General features: G+C 44.1%; 1 protein-coding gene across 1 annotated transcript in view; it reads left to right on the top strand.

Annotated features, from left to right (window-relative positions):
* Positions 1–20071, top strand: part of EHBP1 (EH domain binding protein 1) — a gene marked incomplete at its 3' end in the record, with an annotated part of 225619 nt that overhangs the window by 151792 nt on the left and 53756 nt on the right. The window contains exons 13-14 of the mRNA XM_009892512.1: positions 3902–4816; positions 6922–7065. Of these exons, the coding sequence (XP_009890814.1) occupies positions 3902–4816; positions 6922–7065 (1059 nt within the window). The remainder of the gene's footprint in view (positions 1–3901; positions 4817–6921; positions 7066–20071) is intronic.

The raw sequence follows: 20071 nt of genomic DNA, 5'->3' as shown, positions 1-20071 counted from the left end.
TGTTTAACGCAACTTAATTTGACTTGGAAAATGTAGCCTGTTAATAGCGTGTTACAGACTAGTTGGCAAGACTAGGCATTTATAAACATACTGGGATATCGAGGAGTTCCCAGCTTCTCTAACAGCGAAGGAGAACCCCTCACACGCTGCTGTATGGACGCGTACAGAACGTAATTACAGAACTAATGACAGTAAAACATTTGTGTGCCAATCTAGGTATCTAGTGTCCTTTAAAAGGAGAGAAGCAAGAATGTCTCTTGTCCAGAACGAGAAGGAGAGGGGATGGGAAATAAATATGTGGCATCAGTGGAAAACTGTTGTGTTTAGTGCCGAGCATCACCAGAAGAACCGAGCAGACAGTAAAAAGCGATGGCAGCTATATCAAGAATATCCATCATTCCAAATTCAGTCCTTCTTGATTCTTAGAATGGTTTCTTAGAATGGAAAAGACCCTGAAGATCATCTAGTTCCAACCCCCCTGCCATGGGCAGGGACACCTCCCACCAGCCCAGGTTGCTCCAAGCCCTGTCCACCCTGGCCTTGAACCCCTCCAGGGATGGGGCAGCCACAGCTTATTGGGGCAACGTGCGCCAGGGGCTCACCGCCCGCCCAGGAAAGAATTTCTTCCTGATGTCTAATCTAAATCTCCCCTCTTTCTGTTTGACACCGTTCCCCCTCATCCTATGGTTCCCCTCCCTGATCCAGAGTCCCTTCCCAGCTCTCCTGGAGCCCCTTTAGGGACTGGAAAGGGCTCTAAGGTCTCCCCTTCTTCGCCTTCTCTTCTCCAGGCTGAACCCCCCCAACTCTCCCAGCCTGTCCTCCCAGCAGAGGGGCTCCAGCCTTCCCAGCATCTCCGGGGCCTCCTCTGGCCCCGCTCCAGCAGGTCCACGTCCTTCTGCTGGAGCGTTACCTGTTCTAAAGCAAGTGCTTTTCCTGACAACTCTGAGATACTGTCCCCACCATCATTTTACAGACCCTGGGAGATATTCCTAGGATTTAGTTTTATTAGCATATAAATAAGAAATTAAGAGTGTAAAAGGGTTCAGGTGAAATCACGTCTCTGGGCTTTGGCTGCCGTGGATTGCTAAGCCCATCCTTAGGTCCTTTCATTCTTCGAATGGTAACTCCTACCTTCAGAGTGGGGTAACAGGTTATTTATGCCACTGAATCAGCACTGACCCACTTAATCAAACAACAAGTCCCGATGTTACCTTTGGCCCACAGAACAATGCAACTGGCTTGCTACGCTTTCATGCCTGGCCAGTTTTCTGCTGGCGTATGAGCGTTCATCGTTGCCGGTACCTGCCAGGGCGTAGGCTGCCCCCCAAATTCCCATGCTGCTCTCCTCTACCTCTCCTTTCTCTGTGCTCCTCGTGTCCCACCTCTCTTGTCTCCCTCTCCTCCCTATCCAGCCTGGTCCTGTTCCTCCAGCTCTGCCCCCCAAGACCAGGTAGATGACAGCTTTCCTTCTTCCGCCATCTGAGTTCTTTCCATTCCCTCCCACCCATCGTTTTCATAGAATCATAGAATGCTTTGGGTTGGAAGGGACCTTGAAGATCATCAAGTTCCACCTCCCTGTCCTGGGCAGGGACACCTCCCACCAGCCCAGGTTGCTCCAAGCCCCGTCCAACCTGGCCTTGAACACCTCCAGGGATGGGGCAGCCACAGCTTCTCGGGGCAACGTGCGCCAGGGGCTCACCGCCTGTACAGGGAGACATTTCTTCCTAATATCTCATCTCAATCTGCCCTCTTCCAGTCTGAAGCCATTCCCCCTTGTCCCATCACTCCATGCCCTTGTAAAAAGTCCCTCCCCAGCTCTCCTGGAGCCCCTTTAGGCACTGGAAGGCCACAATAAGGTCTCCCCTTTTTCGCCTTCTCTTCTCCAGGCTGACCCCCCCCAACTCTCTCAGCCTCTCCTCCCAGCAGAGGGGCTCCAGCCCTCGGATCATCTTCGTGGCCTCCTCTGGCGCCGCTCCAACAGGGTCATGTCCTTCTTATTTTGGGGGCTCCAGAGCTGGACGCAGTGCTCCAGGTGGGGTCTCACCAGAGTAGTAGAGGGGCAGAATCACCTCCCAGCAGTTTTCCTTCTGTTTTTGATTCATTCCTTTGTATCAGCAAATACAGCATTCATGTTTTCCGCTGCTGCTCCTGCATCTACGCACAGCTCTGCTTTTATAAACGGCGTTAACAGTCTCATAATGAACCATCCCAAGAAGCGATACCCCACCAAAGGCCTGCAGTGATTTTTAAGCCAAATCGTTTTGCCCAGGGAGAGCCAGAAAGGCTTAAAAATAAATTATTCAGATAATTTCTCTGGATAAACTCTGTGGAGCATTTGTTATAGCAATATAAAAATTATTCCAGTGTCAACTGCTGTGGCAAGTCATACCTGAGCAGGAAGGGAAGCAGGCAAAACTTTGGGAAGAAAAATTCCGTCTCTCGGGAGCAGAGTTTGAAATGAAAACTGTTTGACCCCCGAGTGGGGAATGCCGTTGCAATGGGAATGGGAGCGCCTCCTTTTCTCGGAGCGAGTAAAATAACCGGCTCTGCTGGGCCGGACCCACGTTCTAACTCAGCATTGAACATTTACCGGTATGAAAACCGAGAGGATAAAAAAAAAAAAAAATCGTAATTGATTTTTCTTTCTTTCTTCCACCCTTCTAAACCGAAACAAATTAAGGAAATAGCATAAAACAGGGTAGAGTTGAAGCCAGCGATATGTGTTATTGTTGCCTTGTGAAAGGACGGGTCCACGTCTTAAATTTAGCGTCTGTTTTTGTTCAGAATAGCGTAGGAACAAACGTTGAACGTTTTAGCCCCCTTTGGAAGAGGGTGAAAAGGAGCTGTGGAATTACTGGGGGAGGAGAGGTCCGAGTGGTTTTACTGAGTGCCTCTCCGCGAACAGGAGGCCCTTTTTAAAGGCTTCCTTGAAACACAATCTCGTCTTCCAGGGTTAATCCAGGATAGTAATAATTAATTGTAAATTGAGAAACGGCTTTAATTCTTCAAAACTAGAAAAACCTGATGCACCGAGCCCACTCACTTAAAGGGCTAGCAGAAAGAAGACAATGTGGCCTCACAAAGTGGGAGGCTTGCAAACTCCTCAGCTTTTAGAAATTAAAGCGAAGCGAGAGTCAAGTCCGCTCTCTCATTCTTACAAATTTAGCATCAACAAGTGTTTTTAAAATGCGTTTGTTTGCTGGGTTAATATGACTCACGTTTTGTGTCCAGTAATCTGTGGTGATGTTCTTTTTGGCTATCTGGCCATAGTTTTTCATCAACACAAATCACTGCAATTACACGACCAGTAGAAGGGAGAAGGTTGATCACCACTGATAAAGCCCAAGATGGATTAGGGTCGTGTTTCTTATATCTTTGTTCTTTATCTTAAAAAGCCATCCTTTTTTTTTTCTGGTCCAACTCTTACACTTTTTTATTTGCTTGTTTCCGACTACTCAAGTGAGAACCATTTAATATATCAGTAAGTTTTCTTCGTTCTTCGAAGGGCTTTTAAGTTGCAGTTTCCTGAACATCTTTTTACTTATGAAAGTGGCGTCATTGTGAGGAACCCATGATTTTATTGTAGTATGTTCAAAATATTTAAAAACAATGCCGCTTGAGTGTCTTTGCTGGTTGTATTCTCTCGTTTTGCATTGCTATGAAACCCTGGGAGATCTCTAGAAGCCATCGGGAAAAATCAATGAGTTCAGATTGGATTGTGCAACAAAAAATAGTAACTACTGTAGTGAAGCCAAAGGAATAATAAGTTACAGAGTTGAACCCATACTCTTCCTGTAATGTTTTAGGCTTGCTTACTTTGACTGAAACTTCCGCTTGCATTCTTGAAATGTTATGGTATGTAAGAAACATATTGTAATCCTTCTTTTGTCTGTTTTTAAAGGCATACGATGGGTTTGCCAGTTTAGGAATATCGCGATTGCTGGAACCTTCTGACATGGTTTTGTTAGCGATACCTGACAAACTGACTGTTATGACCTATCTCTATCAAATAAGGGCGCATTTCTGCGGCCAAGAATTAAACGTGGTTCAAATCGAGGAGAACAGCAGTAAAAGCACGTATAAAGTGGGTAACTATGAAACGGACCCAAACAGTTCTGTCGACCAGGAAAAATTCTACGCGGAGCTGAACGACCTGAACCGGGAGCCCGAGCTGCATCCACCAGACAGCGCTTTGGCAGACTTTGCTTCTCAGGACGACTCCGTATTTGTAAACGACAGTGGTGTTGGCGAATCTGAGAGCGAGCATCAGACCCCCGATGACCATTTAAGCCCCAGCACAGCTTCCCCTTCTTCTCGCAGGACTCGAAGCGACACGGATCCCCAAAAATCCCAGCAGAGCTCTGGAAGGACTTCCGCGTCTGAAGAGGTTGGGAAGTGTAGCGGTACGGATACGACGCAAGCGCAGCCTCCTTTGGGAAGGAAGAAATTGCTGATAGCTGACACTTTCGACTTGAGTGACTTGGCACATGTCGGTGATCAAAAAGAGGACGCGTCTCCCACGGTTGCTTGTGAAGATAACGACAAGAAGAGGCACCAGAGCTCAGACAGTACCGTTGGTTTCTCAGAGCAAGAAAAGCTGGGATGTATAGGATCCATAGAGAGCATAAGAGTAGATCCCGGTTCACCTGTCGCAAAGCCGAGTTTATCTCCTACTTCTAAGCTTGGATACTCCTATAATAAGGATACGGATCTTGCGAAGAAACCACATGCTTCTCCGAGGCAAACAGAAGCTGATTCTGACAGTGATGCCAGAACGGCTTTAAATTACGCAGATCAAACTGCGAAAACAGCCCAGGTAAGAAATTTAAACTTTCTCTATGGCTGTGAGTCAGGACGGAGATGCTCTTCAAGTTCTTTCTCCGTGTTTGTGATTTGCATCTTGTCTGCAGTATAAAAGGCAAGGTGGGCAGCGTATTTTTATTGCAGGGCAGTAAATACTTTGACTGAAGTTAGGTGATGTTACAAAAGAGCCATTGCATGAAAAATTCATTTATAGGAATTGTCTGCTGTTGATCTTTCCGGTCTCTCTCCGATTAAAGGAAGTACAGTTGTATTCTCAACCAGCTCAAAGATGATGGCTTCAAGGCTTTTGCCACCTTTCTTCTGAGCGTTGCGTACTGAAGCAAAAACTGGAGAAAGACTTACCAATTCATTGATCCGTATTCAAAAAATGCAAAGTTTTGAATACCTTAAAATATTCCAAACGTATTTCAGAATCTTGTCTGAGAAACCGCACAGCCGTGTGAACATAGCTGCAAAGGTGAGGTAGAAACTCCGGAATATTAAGTTATGCTTTTTGTTGAGTGGCCTGGAGCATGTTACTTAACCACAATATCATTTTCCTTTCTAGAAAGATAAAAAGTAGATGCCCACCTACCTTGCAGATTTATTGTGAGGATGAAAGTTGAATATTGTATAAACGCTGAGTATTATCAGTAAAGCACATCATCACAAAGATATGTAAAAAATGTTACCGGTCCTGTTTACAAAAATACCAAAGCGGGCTTATAATTTTACCCCTGTGAAGAGCTTTCCTGAGTTTTGGCTGCGTTTGGCTTCGTGCCGTTAGGTCTGATAAGAAAAATAATATAGCCAGTTTTTCGGTAATGTGCATTGCTTCAAATATTTTTATGTTTTTTCCTGAGTTTGCAGCAGAAAGATTCATTTAATTGCAAGAGAAGCAGTCTGTAGATGGGTTATAGTGGCCAAATGTTAGTTCCATAGCCAGCTAATTTCTTTCCTTTAATCTGTGAAGTCTCATGAAGTTTGTCTTCATCATTATCTTTGTGTGAGGAAGGAACAGTTTGGCCCATACGGAAGAATAATAGAGCAGGGGGAAATCTTCTCTACCAAGATTTTCATGCGCAAGGGTGTAATGGGCCAAGAAAAAGGAAGAGACGAGACTTTAAAAACGTTTCTCTGTTGCGAATTGTTTGTGTGTTTGCACATGGTAATCAAATCTCAGATGTGAGCCTCAATCTTAACCACGAAGGCTCCATTGTTGGTTAGAGTTGACCATGGAGGCCCCATCCCTGAAGGTGTTCAAGGCCAGATTGGACGGGGCTTGGAGCAACCTGGGCTGGTGGGAGGTGTCCCTGCCCAGGGCAGGGGGGGTTGGAACGAGATGATCTTCAAGGTCCCTTCCAACCTAAACCATTCTGTGATTCTATGATCTCAATTTCCCGGTTGTTGTTGCAGGAGCACAACCTGTAACCTCTGTCCCAGCTCCAGCCCATGCAAAGGCCTAGAGACACATTTTCCCAGAGTCCTCATGGTTGTCCTTGACTAAGAAGTCAGCGTTTGGGCGTATATATGCATGGGAGCTCACGTTGCCTACGCAGAAGCTCCCCTTCTCGTATTTCTACTCAACAATATAATTGGTCACCTGTATGAAGACGGGACTTCCTTGTGGATATTTGTAAATGAAGCAGGAGCAGATATTTTCGCAGGTTTTTGCCTTGTACCCAGCTTCTCGGTGTTCAGTTTTAAGTTATAAATGAGCGATACCCATACAAGTAGCCAACGAAGCATTATATTTGCATACATATTAAAGTAAATAAGTAAACACGTAGCACATTTAACATAGCTTCCATGAAGCCAATTATTTTTTTTTCCACGGTTGCAGTTGAAAGGCATTAAATGTTGATAGAAATTAAGTTTTAAGGGGAGGGGAGAGAACTCTTATTTACATTATAAAGGCCTCTGACTTTTTTTTTTAATTTCACATTTTGATCATCTTCACTTTTCATTTCTGTAGAGCGCTCTGTCACCTCCTGAAGCTGTAATCCATGGGGCTCCTGACCTTTTATTATATAGGAAGGCTCCTGGCTATTAACTACTGTATAAACGTTAAGTAGCCCGAGGCTGCCTTGCTGTTAATTATATTTCTTTATTTTTAAGCAACGAATGTTGTCAAGACAGGAAGAACTTAAAGAACGAGCAAGAGTTCTGCTTGAGCAAGCAAGAAGAGATGCAGCTTTAAAGGCAGGGAATAAGCAACTAACCAATACCATCATCCCGGCCCGCAATAAGCAGCTGAACGATGTAAGAAATATTGGCCAGTGGGGCGGTTTATACAGTTAAAATGTATTGTATGTGTGTATGTTTTTGGCGGGGGGCACGTCCTTGCGGAATATTTCTTTTCCCTGCCGGATGTCTCGGCGCGCCGACGTGTCGCGTACCCGTAGTTCCCTTCGAAAACCTGTTTCTCCTGCTGGTGCGGCCGACAGAAAGATGCCGTAGACTTCACTGGAAGCAGCGGTCCGGGAGCGCCTTCTTTACTCGCTAAATGATAGTGGAGCAATTCCTGCTATTTTTGATGATTTCTCTTTTTTCAGTTCATGTAAAGGCTTTCCCTGAGCCTGTGATGGCAGCTACTTGCTGCTCCCTCCGTGTTGTGGCGGTGAATGAGGCTGCTTGTGACAGTCTTGTAAAAGAGTTGATGGAACAATTCCCTTTTTTATCGCCGAAGCCGATTGTGCTGGGGAGATGGGAAAGTGGAGCTGGGGAATGAGCTCCAGTGGCGAAGCGGCTACGGCTGTGCCTCCAGTGGCCTCCGTGGGGACCTGGAAGGATGGATGCGTACTCTCGGGAGATGAAAGCTAATTAATATTTAGGCGAACCTTCGCAATGCAGGTTTTGTGATTCCAACCATTGCGCGTTAGAGACCGTACTGCCAACTGAGAATGGAAACGTAACTGAAAAATAATGATGCAGGGAAAGGCTCAAATCTTTACCGATTCACGTCTTTCAGAGCCTAAGTCCTGAGGGGCACGTTCTGCTTTTTACAGAAATGGGATCATACAATCAAGAAATGAAGACAGTGATTTACACGTCTCATTTCATTCTCTTAGCTCGCTTGGATCAATGCTGTACTACTTTTTTTTTTTTTTTTCTTGACAATTCCTCTCGCCAAACTGACACTTCTTTTTTCTTCCAAATAAATTCATATATGCAGACAAGTCTTATTTGTATAATGATAACATAATGAGATATATATGTATATTATTACTTTGTGTTTCAGTTTTTCCTAGGTAATTATATTTTAGTATAAGTTTCACTTTGGAATTTATTTTTTTTAATTCGTTTTCCATAAAGCAAACAGCGTTAGGGGAGGGATACGATGGGCAACTACTCAGGCAAAAACAACTGTCATTAAAGTTGCCTAACAGTTTTTTATTACAAGCTCCTATTTTCAAAGGTGTTACAACTTTGCTAGTATTTCATTGCTTGAGCTGAAATTTTCCCCGTCAGCTCTCTGCCTCGGGGTAATATTTTTTTTTACTTATTTTTCACTTCAAAAAAAACCCCGTTCAACCATTTTTCTGCATTAGGTTGGATAAAGCATTGTTTTATCCACGTTAAAAGTTGTCTTATAGGAAGAAGGTTCCGTCCCCTTGAAAGACCTGTTCAAAACGAAGTTGTGTTAATAGCACAGTCTTGTCAATTGAAGTTCAGAAAAGCTGGTAAGTGTCAGTAAAAATTGCCCGTAGGGACACAGCGCAGCAAGAGCATCTTTTACCGTGGCTCCCCTAAGGATCGGGGCCCGTTCTGGTGCAGATCATAGTATTGGAAAGCAAAACTTTCTCTTTTAGAGTCAAAACACCTGCTGGTGAAAGCCAAAGAGGGGGAGCAGGAGCTACCCCACCGGTGGTGCGCGGAGGAGCGGTGCCGCGGGTAGATGGCAGGGAGGTAGATGGCAATGTGAAGGTAGACAAAAATGAAGACCTCGTCTAGGCTGTGAAAACCAGGTGAAGGATGGGAGATGGGGACGGAGGTTTCAGGGTGAGAGTTGGGATTGCGTAGTTCAGGCAGCGAGATTCCCCGCGGGACCTTATTTCATTTATAACAGCAGCTGAAAAATGAATTAGAAGCCTGCGGGAAAGGGAAGGGCAGTCTTTTAGGGCCGCTCTGCAGAACCAAAGTTTCTTGCTGCCTCCATCAGAAGAAGCTCTTGACAATGTCGGGAAGGTACCGTACCGTACCAACGTCAACCCACTGTACTTAAGGTGGCGTATCCCTTGATTTCTGATTTCTAACCCAAGATTCTTGGGAAGGTTTGAACACACCCAACTGTGGCCAAGTCAAGGAGAACGGTGCTGTGAACCTGTGGTTCTGGCCCCACTGAAATCCTGCGCGCTCGGAGCAAACAGGTCATGGGCACTCTCGACTTGACTGTGACAAAAGAACAACAAAAGCTCCTCAGCTCAGAAAGGTCTTGTGGAGATGTAATTTGGAAACGCTTAGATGTGATAGTGAAGAGTGCCACAGAAACGCTCTGGAAGAAGTGACTAATTCTGTGTTCAGAGAAGAGTTTAAATCGTTTATTTTGAACAAGGTGTAGGGCAGAGAGTGAGTGGTGAGGGTAAAGTGAGATACGGAGCAGTTGGTCATTCACCGAACACGGTCAGTCACGGCCACTGAAAAAGACGACTGTCCTGTAGGAAAAAAAAAAAAAAGTAAGAGTTTTGCAATTAAAGACTATACGAAATGAGAGCCAAAGGCAGGTTGTAGTGTAATTTTGTCATTTTCTGACTTTTACCAAGTTCAACGTTCTCCTAATGCATTTCAGGGGGAGCCATGCATTGTGAGGGGGGGGTGTCTTTAATGGCGGCTGGTATAGTGTTCATATTTCATATATTGTATAAAGTTGCTACATAATAATATATGTTCTATAAAGCTGTATATAACCTATACGTATGTTATAGACATCTCCGTGCATATGTTCGGAATGAGGATGTATGTATGCATCAACATGTATAGGTATAAGATAAAATACACCGATTTCTGTTTTAATTTAACGTATTTGGTCTTTATGGAGGTGCAGCATTCCCATTTGATGCAGTTGTGCCCATTTACTACCGGTCATTGCTTGTTTGATAGTTAGAAGACAGTACAGGCGTATTTCTGTTCAGTGTTTTCTGGTCATTAAGGTTAATAAGAAGGACTTTGACTCAAAGCAGCGTTGTATGTGTCGGTGTGCGGTAACGTGTGGTGGCGTGTTATCCGAATGAGGGTTATGATAATGAGAATCGGCGTTTAGTAGTGGGAATTGAGCTGGGCTCGTTCTTGGGATGGATTGAGAGGGGATTCAAAAGAAAATGGTTTAAAATAGGAAGATCTAACGCGAGATAAGAAAACTTTAAAGAGATAATCCAGGGCCAATACTTTCAAAAGTAACTCTGGAAGTTTGCAACTGCACCTTTTTTGATACCTTCAGGAAAAGAGCTTTAAGTAGCCCGGTGTGTGCTCTGAAAATCGGTCACCCCGGCTAAGCTGAGCCTGCGGAGTCATGACTTCCTTTTGAAACTTTTGTCTCGTGGCCTCGCCGTTGCCACTCTGCGTTTGTCATATGAGAGCTCTGAATCGCTGTTTTCTTAGTAAACAAGTGAGAACAATATGCAGTGTGGGGGGGAGGTTGTACTGCTGCTTGAGGTCAACAAAAGGGAGGAAATTTCCAAGTCTGTTCTGTGTTCATAAATACAGGTTACTTGGTATGCGCTCACCTGATTTGTTTTGGTAAAGGTCTTTTTTATAAAAAAAAAAAACAAACCCACAGCGTTCCTGTTTCTCCTCTAAGCATAGAGCAAACACCTTAGACCTTCTTCAGCCTAAGCCTGACCCTTCCTCTGGTAGAACCAATGTTGTGTTATTTTTTTCAGTAGTCGTGTACTCTGGGCTTGCTGTTCTTTTGTTTGCCTTTTTTCCCCCTCTTTTTTTTTTAAAAAAAAAAATAAAATCTCTGTTGTCTCTTTATTGACCACTAACTGGCCTCTCATGAAGTACTGGCTGCTTTCCCATGACGCGTCCATTCTCTTGGCTGTTTAACCCTTTTTCTTGAATCTTCTTTCTCGCTGCAGTGTGTTTCCAGCTTCTCATGTTTGTGCTCCGGGGTCAGGCCCATGTCAGTATTCTCACTTGCTTTACTTTTCTTTCTTTATTTTTTTTCTTTTTAATTGAGAAATTGCTGAAGGCACGGGAGCAGAAGATTAAGGCACTGAATTTGCTGGTATACCTGTTAACTCAATCCCCTTATCCTCTGAATCACGTAGTTCTCATTGCATCCCAAGCTGTGTCCTCTTCCCCTTCTTCAGTTTGCGTCTCCTCGTTCTCTCCTCTCTCTCAGACTCTATTTCAGCTGTCTGCCCTGCCCATTTCAGCTCCCCTTCTTCTCCTTTTTAACTTTCCTTTCTCAATACCCGCTCTTTTTACTCTTTCTTCCCTTAGACATCTTCCCTTTGTGCCTTCTGCCCCATCGTCTTCCCTTCCTGTTCAACCCACCTGATTTGGTCCCATCACTTTCTGCTTTGGATGACAGTAGCCCCTTTTCTTTTCTCTCTTTTCTTCCCTACTTGCAGTGTGGTAGAAGTTTTTTCTGTCGGGTCTGCTCATTCGGTGCTTCTCAGAAGCCTTCGATCGGCAAGCTGTCTGCACACCCACCTGGATGTAAGCCTGTAGGCAGGTATTTGAAGTCCAAGAAAAGACCGCGTTGGTCAGAAACTCCTCGAAAACATGCTCGTGCTTTGGGAGGATCATAGGTACGGCCTTAAAATTGGTGCAGGCCTTTGGAGACCGGGGAATTAGCTTAAGAGCTCTGCGAACAGAGTTACTGATCCCCCCATGGATCCCTCTCTCTATGGTAGAGTTGGGGTTGTTCAGCCTGGAGAAGAGAAGGCCCCGGGGAGACTTCATAGCAGCTTTCCAGTGGCTGAAGGGGGCCTACAAGAAAGCTGGAGAGGGACTTTTTACAAGGGCATGAAGTGATAGGACGAGGGGGAATGGCTTCAAACTGGAAAAGGGGAGATTTAGATGAGATATCAGGAAGAAATTCTTTACTCTGGAGGGTGGTGAGCCCCTGGGGCAGGTTGCCCCGAGAAACTGTGGCTGCCCCATCCCTGGAGGTGTTCAAGGCCAGGTTGGACGGGGCTTGGAGCAACCTGGGCTGGTGGGAGGTGGCCCTGCCTATGGCAGGGGGGGGGAACGAGAAGGGCTTCAAGGGCCCTTCCAACCTAAACCATTCCATGATTTATAAACAGCTCAGCCTTTCTGACTGCTTTCTTGGTGTAGGTGTGCACATAGTGACTCTTTTACGAGATGCTTCTGTCATTTCCAACCTGGCACAGCAGCTGTAATCACTTTGCTTTTAACCAGGAGAGCCTTTTTGTTAGCTTACTCATTTTTATTTAGCTCGCCTTTTCTCATGATGAATATCACAGGGCTAGACGGGACATATCTGCTCCCACCAGATGCTGTAAGATGTCAACCTGCCGTGATGGTTGTTAGCGACGGCAGCTCAGCTGGAATGAGATGTTGGAAAAGCGAGGAGACTGGAGCTGGTCTCTGCAACCTAACTGGCCAAGTGACAGGCTAGAGGGGACCACGACGGGTGGGAAATATTCAGGAGTCGCAGGGCTAAATGGTCTTTCCAGCAGGGAGCCCCCACTTGCAGAACGTGGAATGGAATCCATAATTCTTGAATCTCGGCATAACTCCACTGTCAGCAAATACCTGCGAAGGCCGGTGGCAAAATCTTCTTCTTCTTCTCCTTTAATGACTGGTCCGCGTCAAGAATGGAAATTTACCGCAGCTGTCGTTGACTCTATAAACTCAAATGGTTATGGTTATGGAGTCAGCGTGATTACAGAGAATGGAATTAGGAGTTAAGAAACGCACAGGCAACTTTAATTAACTTCCTTTGTGTATATGCATTATGATGCAGTCTTTAATTATGTGATCGCATACTATTTTCCCCAAAGCAATTGCGTCTCATTTAGCTCAGAGGCTTGAGGTGATGCTCGTCCAGAGGACCTCTGTCCTTTTGGCTGCAGAAGCTGGAAGGTGTGCGGCAAACGAAGCAGGGATGGCAAGGAGCAAAAGGATGAGGTCACGGTTAAGGTGCTTGAGAGAATTAAATGTAATGCCGCCTTTGCCTCCCAGTTCCTGATCGGTACCGCTGAGTCTTTTAAACCAAACTTCCTCCGGGCGGTCATTAATTTTGCGTAGCCTTCCTTGCCGGATCGCCATTAGGCGAAGGTTTGGTTTGCAGATGTGTTGAGCATCCGGGTCTGCCAGGGAAATCCATCGGAGCTGTGCTCCAGACGCACAAAAGGCTGCGTAAAGCTAAGTATACTGGGAATTAAAAAAAAACAACAACCACCCCACAGGTAATAGTTTTCCCAGAGGGAGCACCCAGTGTTAGATCCTTTTAGCTGGATCTCTCCGTCTTGGTTCTCATCGGAAGAACAGGGTAATAACACCACCACGGGGTGTTGTGAGAAGGGAAATGTGATTAACGCTTTGGAGGCGCTTAAATACCGTAGTGATGAGCGCTGTAGAAAAGCCCTTGAAGAAATTAATAATTCTGGCTCCCGAGCAAGATTGGAATATTGTGGAGTAAAGGATGGCGCTACACGTTGATGGGCCCTGCGTATTGAACGGGGGGAAGATAAACCCGAGTGGCGCCCGCCGCTGCGTAGAGCGCAGATCTGGGCTGAGTGTCGGGGGAAAGTGCAAGTAAAAGGTGGTGCTGCCGCAAGGCTCTCTTCTGAAGGACGCAGAGCGGGACGAAAATCAGGATTGCGCTCAATAGTTTTCTTTCTGGCATCTCCTGAGTCATGTGTCGAATTCTTTTCACTTGTTTTTGCAAGGTAGCTTTAGCGGGGAACTCTGTACAGCACGAAATTCATGAAAAAACAGTGCTCATCTGGCAAAGGGTGTGTTTTTCTTCGTAACACGGGCCATGGATTGTTCCTGAAGTTATTTGGGTTTTGCTTGAGCTAAGGATGCCTCCTCGGTAAACTCGGGTGCAGGACCGGGGTTCTCATATGGATTTGGCCAAAAAATGTGGCGTATTTAGGATCTGGCAGAGGTGCTGGGCTGCGGGAGTTAATAGCCTGGTGCCTGCAGGGACCAGAGTCACTCTGTCTTTTGCCTCTTGTGAAACAGGAAAATAATAATTCTCCCTTCACAGCGGCGTTCTGAGGATGACTGAAAATTGTGAGGGGCTCCGTTTACACAATAAGTATTTAAAACCACCTTAATATAAACTGACGGGGTGTTTCCAGAGAGCAATCCTGACGCTGCCGTGTTTAAACGCGACCGTTGCCAGCTGCCTTTCCGTACTGAGGAAGATTTGGTTTTACTTATCTCTGCTACCGTTATGTCATATTTATTCGAGTTGAATGACGGCCAAACCTGCCTAAATATATTTAAAAAAAAAAAAAAAAAAAGGGTTTGAAACAGCAGTGGGGACTATATTCGGCTTTTGTAGTAGACTTTGCAGATACGATGTACCTCGCCAAAAAAAAAGCTGTTGCCTCCGAACACGCCAACGCTGTGTGTATACAGAGGGCAGCAGGACCGGGCTATGCCGTGAGATTGTTTCTTTCTGCTCAGAATATTGCTTTTTCTTACTCCCTTCCTCAAAGGACTTGTTGCAGCTGTATCTAATTCATATTTAATAAGCTCTTTCTACTTCAGGTGTCAATCTGTTGTGCCCATTACTTTTCGTTTTCAGGAAACGTTATAGCGCAAACTGGTAACTTTTTTTTTTTTTTGTGGACTAGTGAAAATGGAAGTCGTTTTAGAAGACCTTCAGAAAGTGACAAAATCTGAAAGATGAGTTTTTTATACTCTTACATATACTCTTTATATTTATATATTTATATTATATAGATATTTATATACTTTAATTTTGATTCCATACCTTTGTGCAGATGGGGGATATGCCAGCTGCACTAAAATAAAAATAAAGCATTATTTTTAAACGCTCGGGAAAAAAAGCTTTAATTTTATTGATCGTGTCCCGCAAGACTCTGCTGTCCCTCTGAGCTAATAAGCTCCGAACTGTCCCCATCTAATAGGTGACCAAAAAGTAAACTCTAGTCGACGTGAGCAGGAGTGGTGCAGAACGCGAATTCGCAGCAGGCAACAAAAAGAGGATATTTTGATTTGAGGTTTAAGGTATCTTTACCTTAAACTCAAGTTTAGCATCACGAGTATTCTTTCCTCCAAATATTTTAACAGGTTCTTGAAAATGAGTACTGGGTAGCTTTAATCGGTAGGTTTTGTTTCTACCCGAATCCCTGCTTCTGTTGCGTTAGGAAAGGCATCTGGCTCGTCAGTGGGTTATTTGGGGTGTTGTAGTCTCCTCAGTTGGAAAAGAAATGCCGGTGATTGAGGTGGTAATGTTAATTCATTTCAGGAAACGCTCCCGAGTTATTCCCATCTTGGTTTTCTTAAAAAAAACCCAACACCACAACAACAAAAAAGCAGAGAGAGAAAAGCTGATCTTTATTAATTAAACATCTAATGTGAGTTTATTGAGGTGCAGGACTTTGCAGACGGCAACCTTGGTCTTTTAATATTAATTGGAAAATATCGATTGCGAAAAAGACTAGTCTGTCGTGCTGATAATTGTGACCAGATTTAGATACGATCACTAGATCTCCCTGAGATTACAAAGAAGCAGTTACCATCTAATTGGTAAAAAGATTGAACATTATTTTGGTAATCCCTGAGCTTTGGTAACTTATTCCCTGTTGTTCATTTATATGTCTTGTCTGTACGCCACTATAAAGTGGTTAAATATGGTTTAAGCTGATAAGACTATGCTGTATGGTATTTACATTTCATGAAGCATTCCAAGTTTTATAGCTGTTTTAACAATATACTTTTCTTTAAATGAAGGTTGGCCCTGCTGACTGAACACTTCAAAACCACAACCCAACTGATATTTACTTCTTTCGAACGACAGGCTAAGGTTGAGATAGCCCCATCTCCTTGCCTTGATGGCAAGAACAAACGCGTTGTTTTCTTTAACGGTACTCAAGACATGAAAAATAAAAAATAATCTGCAACTTTCCAAGAAGGTCCTGCATCTTTTGACTTCCTATTTGATCTGCTTTAAGTACTTTCTTGCTATGAAGTTGTGATGTTTCGCTGGACGGAAATACTGCTATGGACAACTCTCTGACGTAGCTGGGAAAATAAATCAATTAGTGCGAGGAAACTCATTTCTAAGGAGAATTAGTATGCACTGTCAGTTTTGTACCGGGAGGGATTTCGGGAATAAAAAGTGTATCCTTTGATAATGCCAGACAAATGTTAGGCACTTTGAGTTTGAGATGTAAATGCTCGTGATTCTCAGCTGAATTTTATCGCTGTTATTTCCATAAGCTGTCTGTGTTTACACCGCTTAAGCATCTGGCCTAAATATATAAAAAGGTGGTTATTTCGTCTGTGGGTGTCAATTCGAGGTGCTGTGTAGTCCGCAGCTGCGGCGTTAACTTGCACGCTCGCAGAAAATAGGCTGTCGGTTTATTACCCGAATTTTAAGATCGCCTGAACAGCAGTAGTTCAAAAAACTTACGCGTCTTCTGTCCGTTTATAGATATTCACCAAAAAAAAAAAAAAAATATATATATAAAAATAAAAAAAAAGATCTGGGTGTTTAGTTCAAAAAACTTACGCTGCTTCTGTCCGTTTATAGATATTCACCAAAAAAAAAAAAAAAAATATATATATAAAAATAAAAAAAAAGATCTGGGTGTTTCGGAGCTCTGCCTTTGTGTCCGAAGCCAGACCCCGGTTTCTCAGCGTCTGGAATGCTCTTTTTCTCCCGCTGCTAATAACTGCGGAGGTTTTGTGTGCGTGCGGAGGTTCGGTGCAGGCTGTTGCGAATCCCAGGATGATATCGCCGTTACTTAGAGCTGCGTTTTGCCTCGCCTCCTCTGTTATTGCTCAGCATGCACCAGGGTAGAGTTAAAATCTTTATTCATTTCATTTAAAAATGTTTCTTTTGTTCTCCTTATCGTGTTCTGGCTTTCCCAAGGATATATGCCTTGAACGAAAAGTCACATGTGCATTACTAATTGTGTGCCATTGTATTTACAGTTCCTAGTGGTGGCACTGTGAAGCTACTAATTCTTTTGCTTCACTTGATGTAAAATAATCTGAGTGTCTTTGATAGCAGTGAAACAGTATTAATTGTTTTGTACATTTCTTGGTCACTCTTCTTAGGTGGTCTTCATAATCTATTAGAACTTTCAGCCAGATTTTTGTAATGTCATGCCTCCAGCGGTGATTAAATTGGTAATTAATGAACAGGCCTTGGCAACGTAAACCACATCCCGTTAATTTTCCCTTTTGAGTTTTTTAGAAGTTGTCGTCTCTGTCGGAAAGCGTTGCGCCACCTTGCTACGGCCCCTTGGCATGAAACCACGACGGCTTGATTTTTTGCAGCCATTAGTAGATCAGAGCGGTAATTTCACAGTATTTTGGTCAGGGTAATTATAGTACCAAGTACCGAGCAGAGTTGGGAATTCACACAAGAAGTCCAGAAATACCAGGTGAGCTTCCTTGTGTTCACTGGGACGTTATGATTAGTTTAATTGGGCTTTGTTTGATTTCAGCCGCCGAGACTCTTTGTGCCACGGCACTGCAGCCACTTGCCACTTTAGTGTTCCTGACCTGCATTGACAGGAACTGGTGCAAAAAAAAACGGCCCTTTGAAGTCGGGACTCTTTGGAGAGGGCAACGACAAAAGGGGAAAAGTGATGTGTAAACAGTTTACTGTAGCAAAGCTCGAAACCCCGCCGAACACGCCGCGCTTTGCGGGGGCCGCGCGTCAAAGTTGGGGTTCTGCGGGGGCTGTGATTTATCTTTCCAGCCCGCGCGGGTGCTCTTTCTCCTATGTTGAGGAAAACACTGCGTTTAAAACCACAATTTTTGTGGGTTTGGGGTTGGTTTGTTGGTTGGTTTGTTTTTTTTTTAATGGGGGGCTTTCATACGGCACCCGCTCTTCTACCTGCCTTTCTCCCACCAAAACCGCTTTCACCCCACAAACACGGGCAGGCACGAGCGCTAACGAGCCGACGGCCGCACGTAGTAGCCCGCGGGCCCCGCGCAAGAGTGGGCAAAGCCATTCATACCCCAGTGAGCGACTATGGGTGTAGCGGCCTGCGGCAGCACATGGTGCGCGTTAAAGTTTGAAATAGTCACTTGCCTGTTGGCTTCGGTATGAAAGGACCGTCACTGGTCACTTCTCCTGAAGCCTTAATGAAACCAAATAGTTTGCTACCACCAGTTTGGGCCTAACCATCGGGGTGTTTCATGCCGTCTTGTCAGTCGATGTTCATGAATTGACTTGAGCGGAGATCAAAGTCTCGCTCCAAATGGGGAGAGAGGGGAGAGAGACAGCTCCTTCAATTGCACCACAAGAGCTAATCAAGCCATCAGTTCTTTATGCACTCTGCGTGCCTTTAGAATTTAATACCCAACGGTTTGTCAGGACAAATTGAAATTCGGGTTGGTTTTCTGAAACACAGGCGCTTCTCTCTCCTGGAAGCTGGCTTTGCTAAATTGGATAATTTAATGGAAAACCGCACTGTCGATTAAATATTTGGCGCTGGGGTGGGGTGGGGTGGGGGGGGGGAAAAAAAAGTTAAGGGAAAGGATTCAATGGGGATTATATGTCTTAGCACTGATGAAAGATCCAGGTTTGAAGTGAAAGAGAAACTAAACTCGGCGTGATTTGTGTGCGTGTGTGAGTGTGTCTTGGGTTGCTAATGAACTTTTTTGCTGCAACATTCTAAATTGGATTCAGAAGATAGTTTTTTGAGTGTCAGTTAAAACAAAGTCATGTGAAAATGCCTCTCTCTCTGCCTCCCTCCCTCCCTCGCTCTCTTTTTAATTGATATGATTTAGGCAGAGGAAAATGGTAAGGGGGATTTTTCTATTGCAGAAGCAATTTTTAAGGGATTTAGTCTTATTTAGCCCGAAGGTCTTCACACTAATGAGAGCACTTAAGTTACGTCCAGGCGTTGATTAGACAGCTCATCTATCAACTGGAGCATGAGAATTTGTATTTTAGGTACCTTTTCTACATTATAAATGTATATGGGTTGGGGTTTTTTATTACTTTAGATATTTTTCACGAGTTTTTAATTACCTTCTTTCGCATCCGAGGGGGCTGTAACGCAGCTGACGGAGCACAAACGGTAACAGGGAAATACTCTGCAGTTGACCAGAAATAATATCGACGCTGTATCTGTAGAAATTGGTGCAGCGAACGCAAATTGCTACCCGGATACATTCCTTACCCTGCCACAAGACCCCCGAATATGTTTATTAAGGAAATGTGGAATTATATATATTAAAAAAATCCCTGCCTGCTGACACCCCCCCCCCAAAAAAAAAAAAAATTGTGAACACTCTCACTACCTGTAGGGGTTTTTTTTTTGCCGCCTTTAAAACACAATGGTGTCTTAATTATTTTCCGCACCGTTCTGAAAAGTACAGCTTTTGTAACTTTTTGACATTTCGGATTTAAAAAAAAAAAATAAAAAAATAAAAAAAATTAAAACGTTGCCACCAGCTTGCACTATGAGCAGCCTGTAATAACAGTTAAAAAAGCTTTCTGAACTATTTGACAAGATTTCTTAGTGCCGAGGCCATATGCTGTAGCCTTTAAGCTATTTCTTCCTATCAGTTTCATTATCACCTGCCTCTGAGTCTCCAATATCATCAGTAAGCACATGCAGAATCATAATTATGCCATGTACAAGTTCTTTGATAACATGTACAGTTTTCTTCTTAATTCTTTATCAAATGCATTGATCGTGGCATGTGTGCATTGATCCAGGTCCACCATCTGGCTGTGTGTGATAAGCACAGTGGCATCTTTGCATTTCCACTGTCATTCATTGCGCTACAATTTGGCTGCAGGGGAGTAGTGGCTGGGATTAGCCCTGTTCTGCTACTTACTTGCATTTTAAGTTGACACCTCTACAGCGGCTCAGACCACATTACAAACTGAAACACATACGCGCGACTTAGTGATGTGACACTCCTCAATAAGCTTACTCCACTAGCTACTCAACAATCTGTAATTGGATTTGTAGGAATAACAGCAAAAGATTTCCTAAGAATTGCCGGGGACAGAAGGTGAAGTTTTCTCATTATTGGCAAAAGGCAAGGTATAGATCCTCGGCGATTGGTATTTTCCATTAAAAACAAGCTGCCAGCAGTTTGCAGGACGTTTTCAAAAAAA

Source organism: Charadrius vociferus, unplaced genomic scaffold, assembly GCF_000708025.1.
Source record: "Charadrius vociferus isolate BGI_N301 unplaced genomic scaffold, ASM70802v2 scaffold139, whole genome shotgun sequence".
Classification (NCBI taxonomy): Eukaryota; Metazoa; Chordata; class Aves; order Charadriiformes; family Charadriidae; genus Charadrius; species Charadrius vociferus.
Note: the sequence above shows the minus strand (reverse complement) of the source record. Positions and strands in the feature narration are given on the sequence as shown.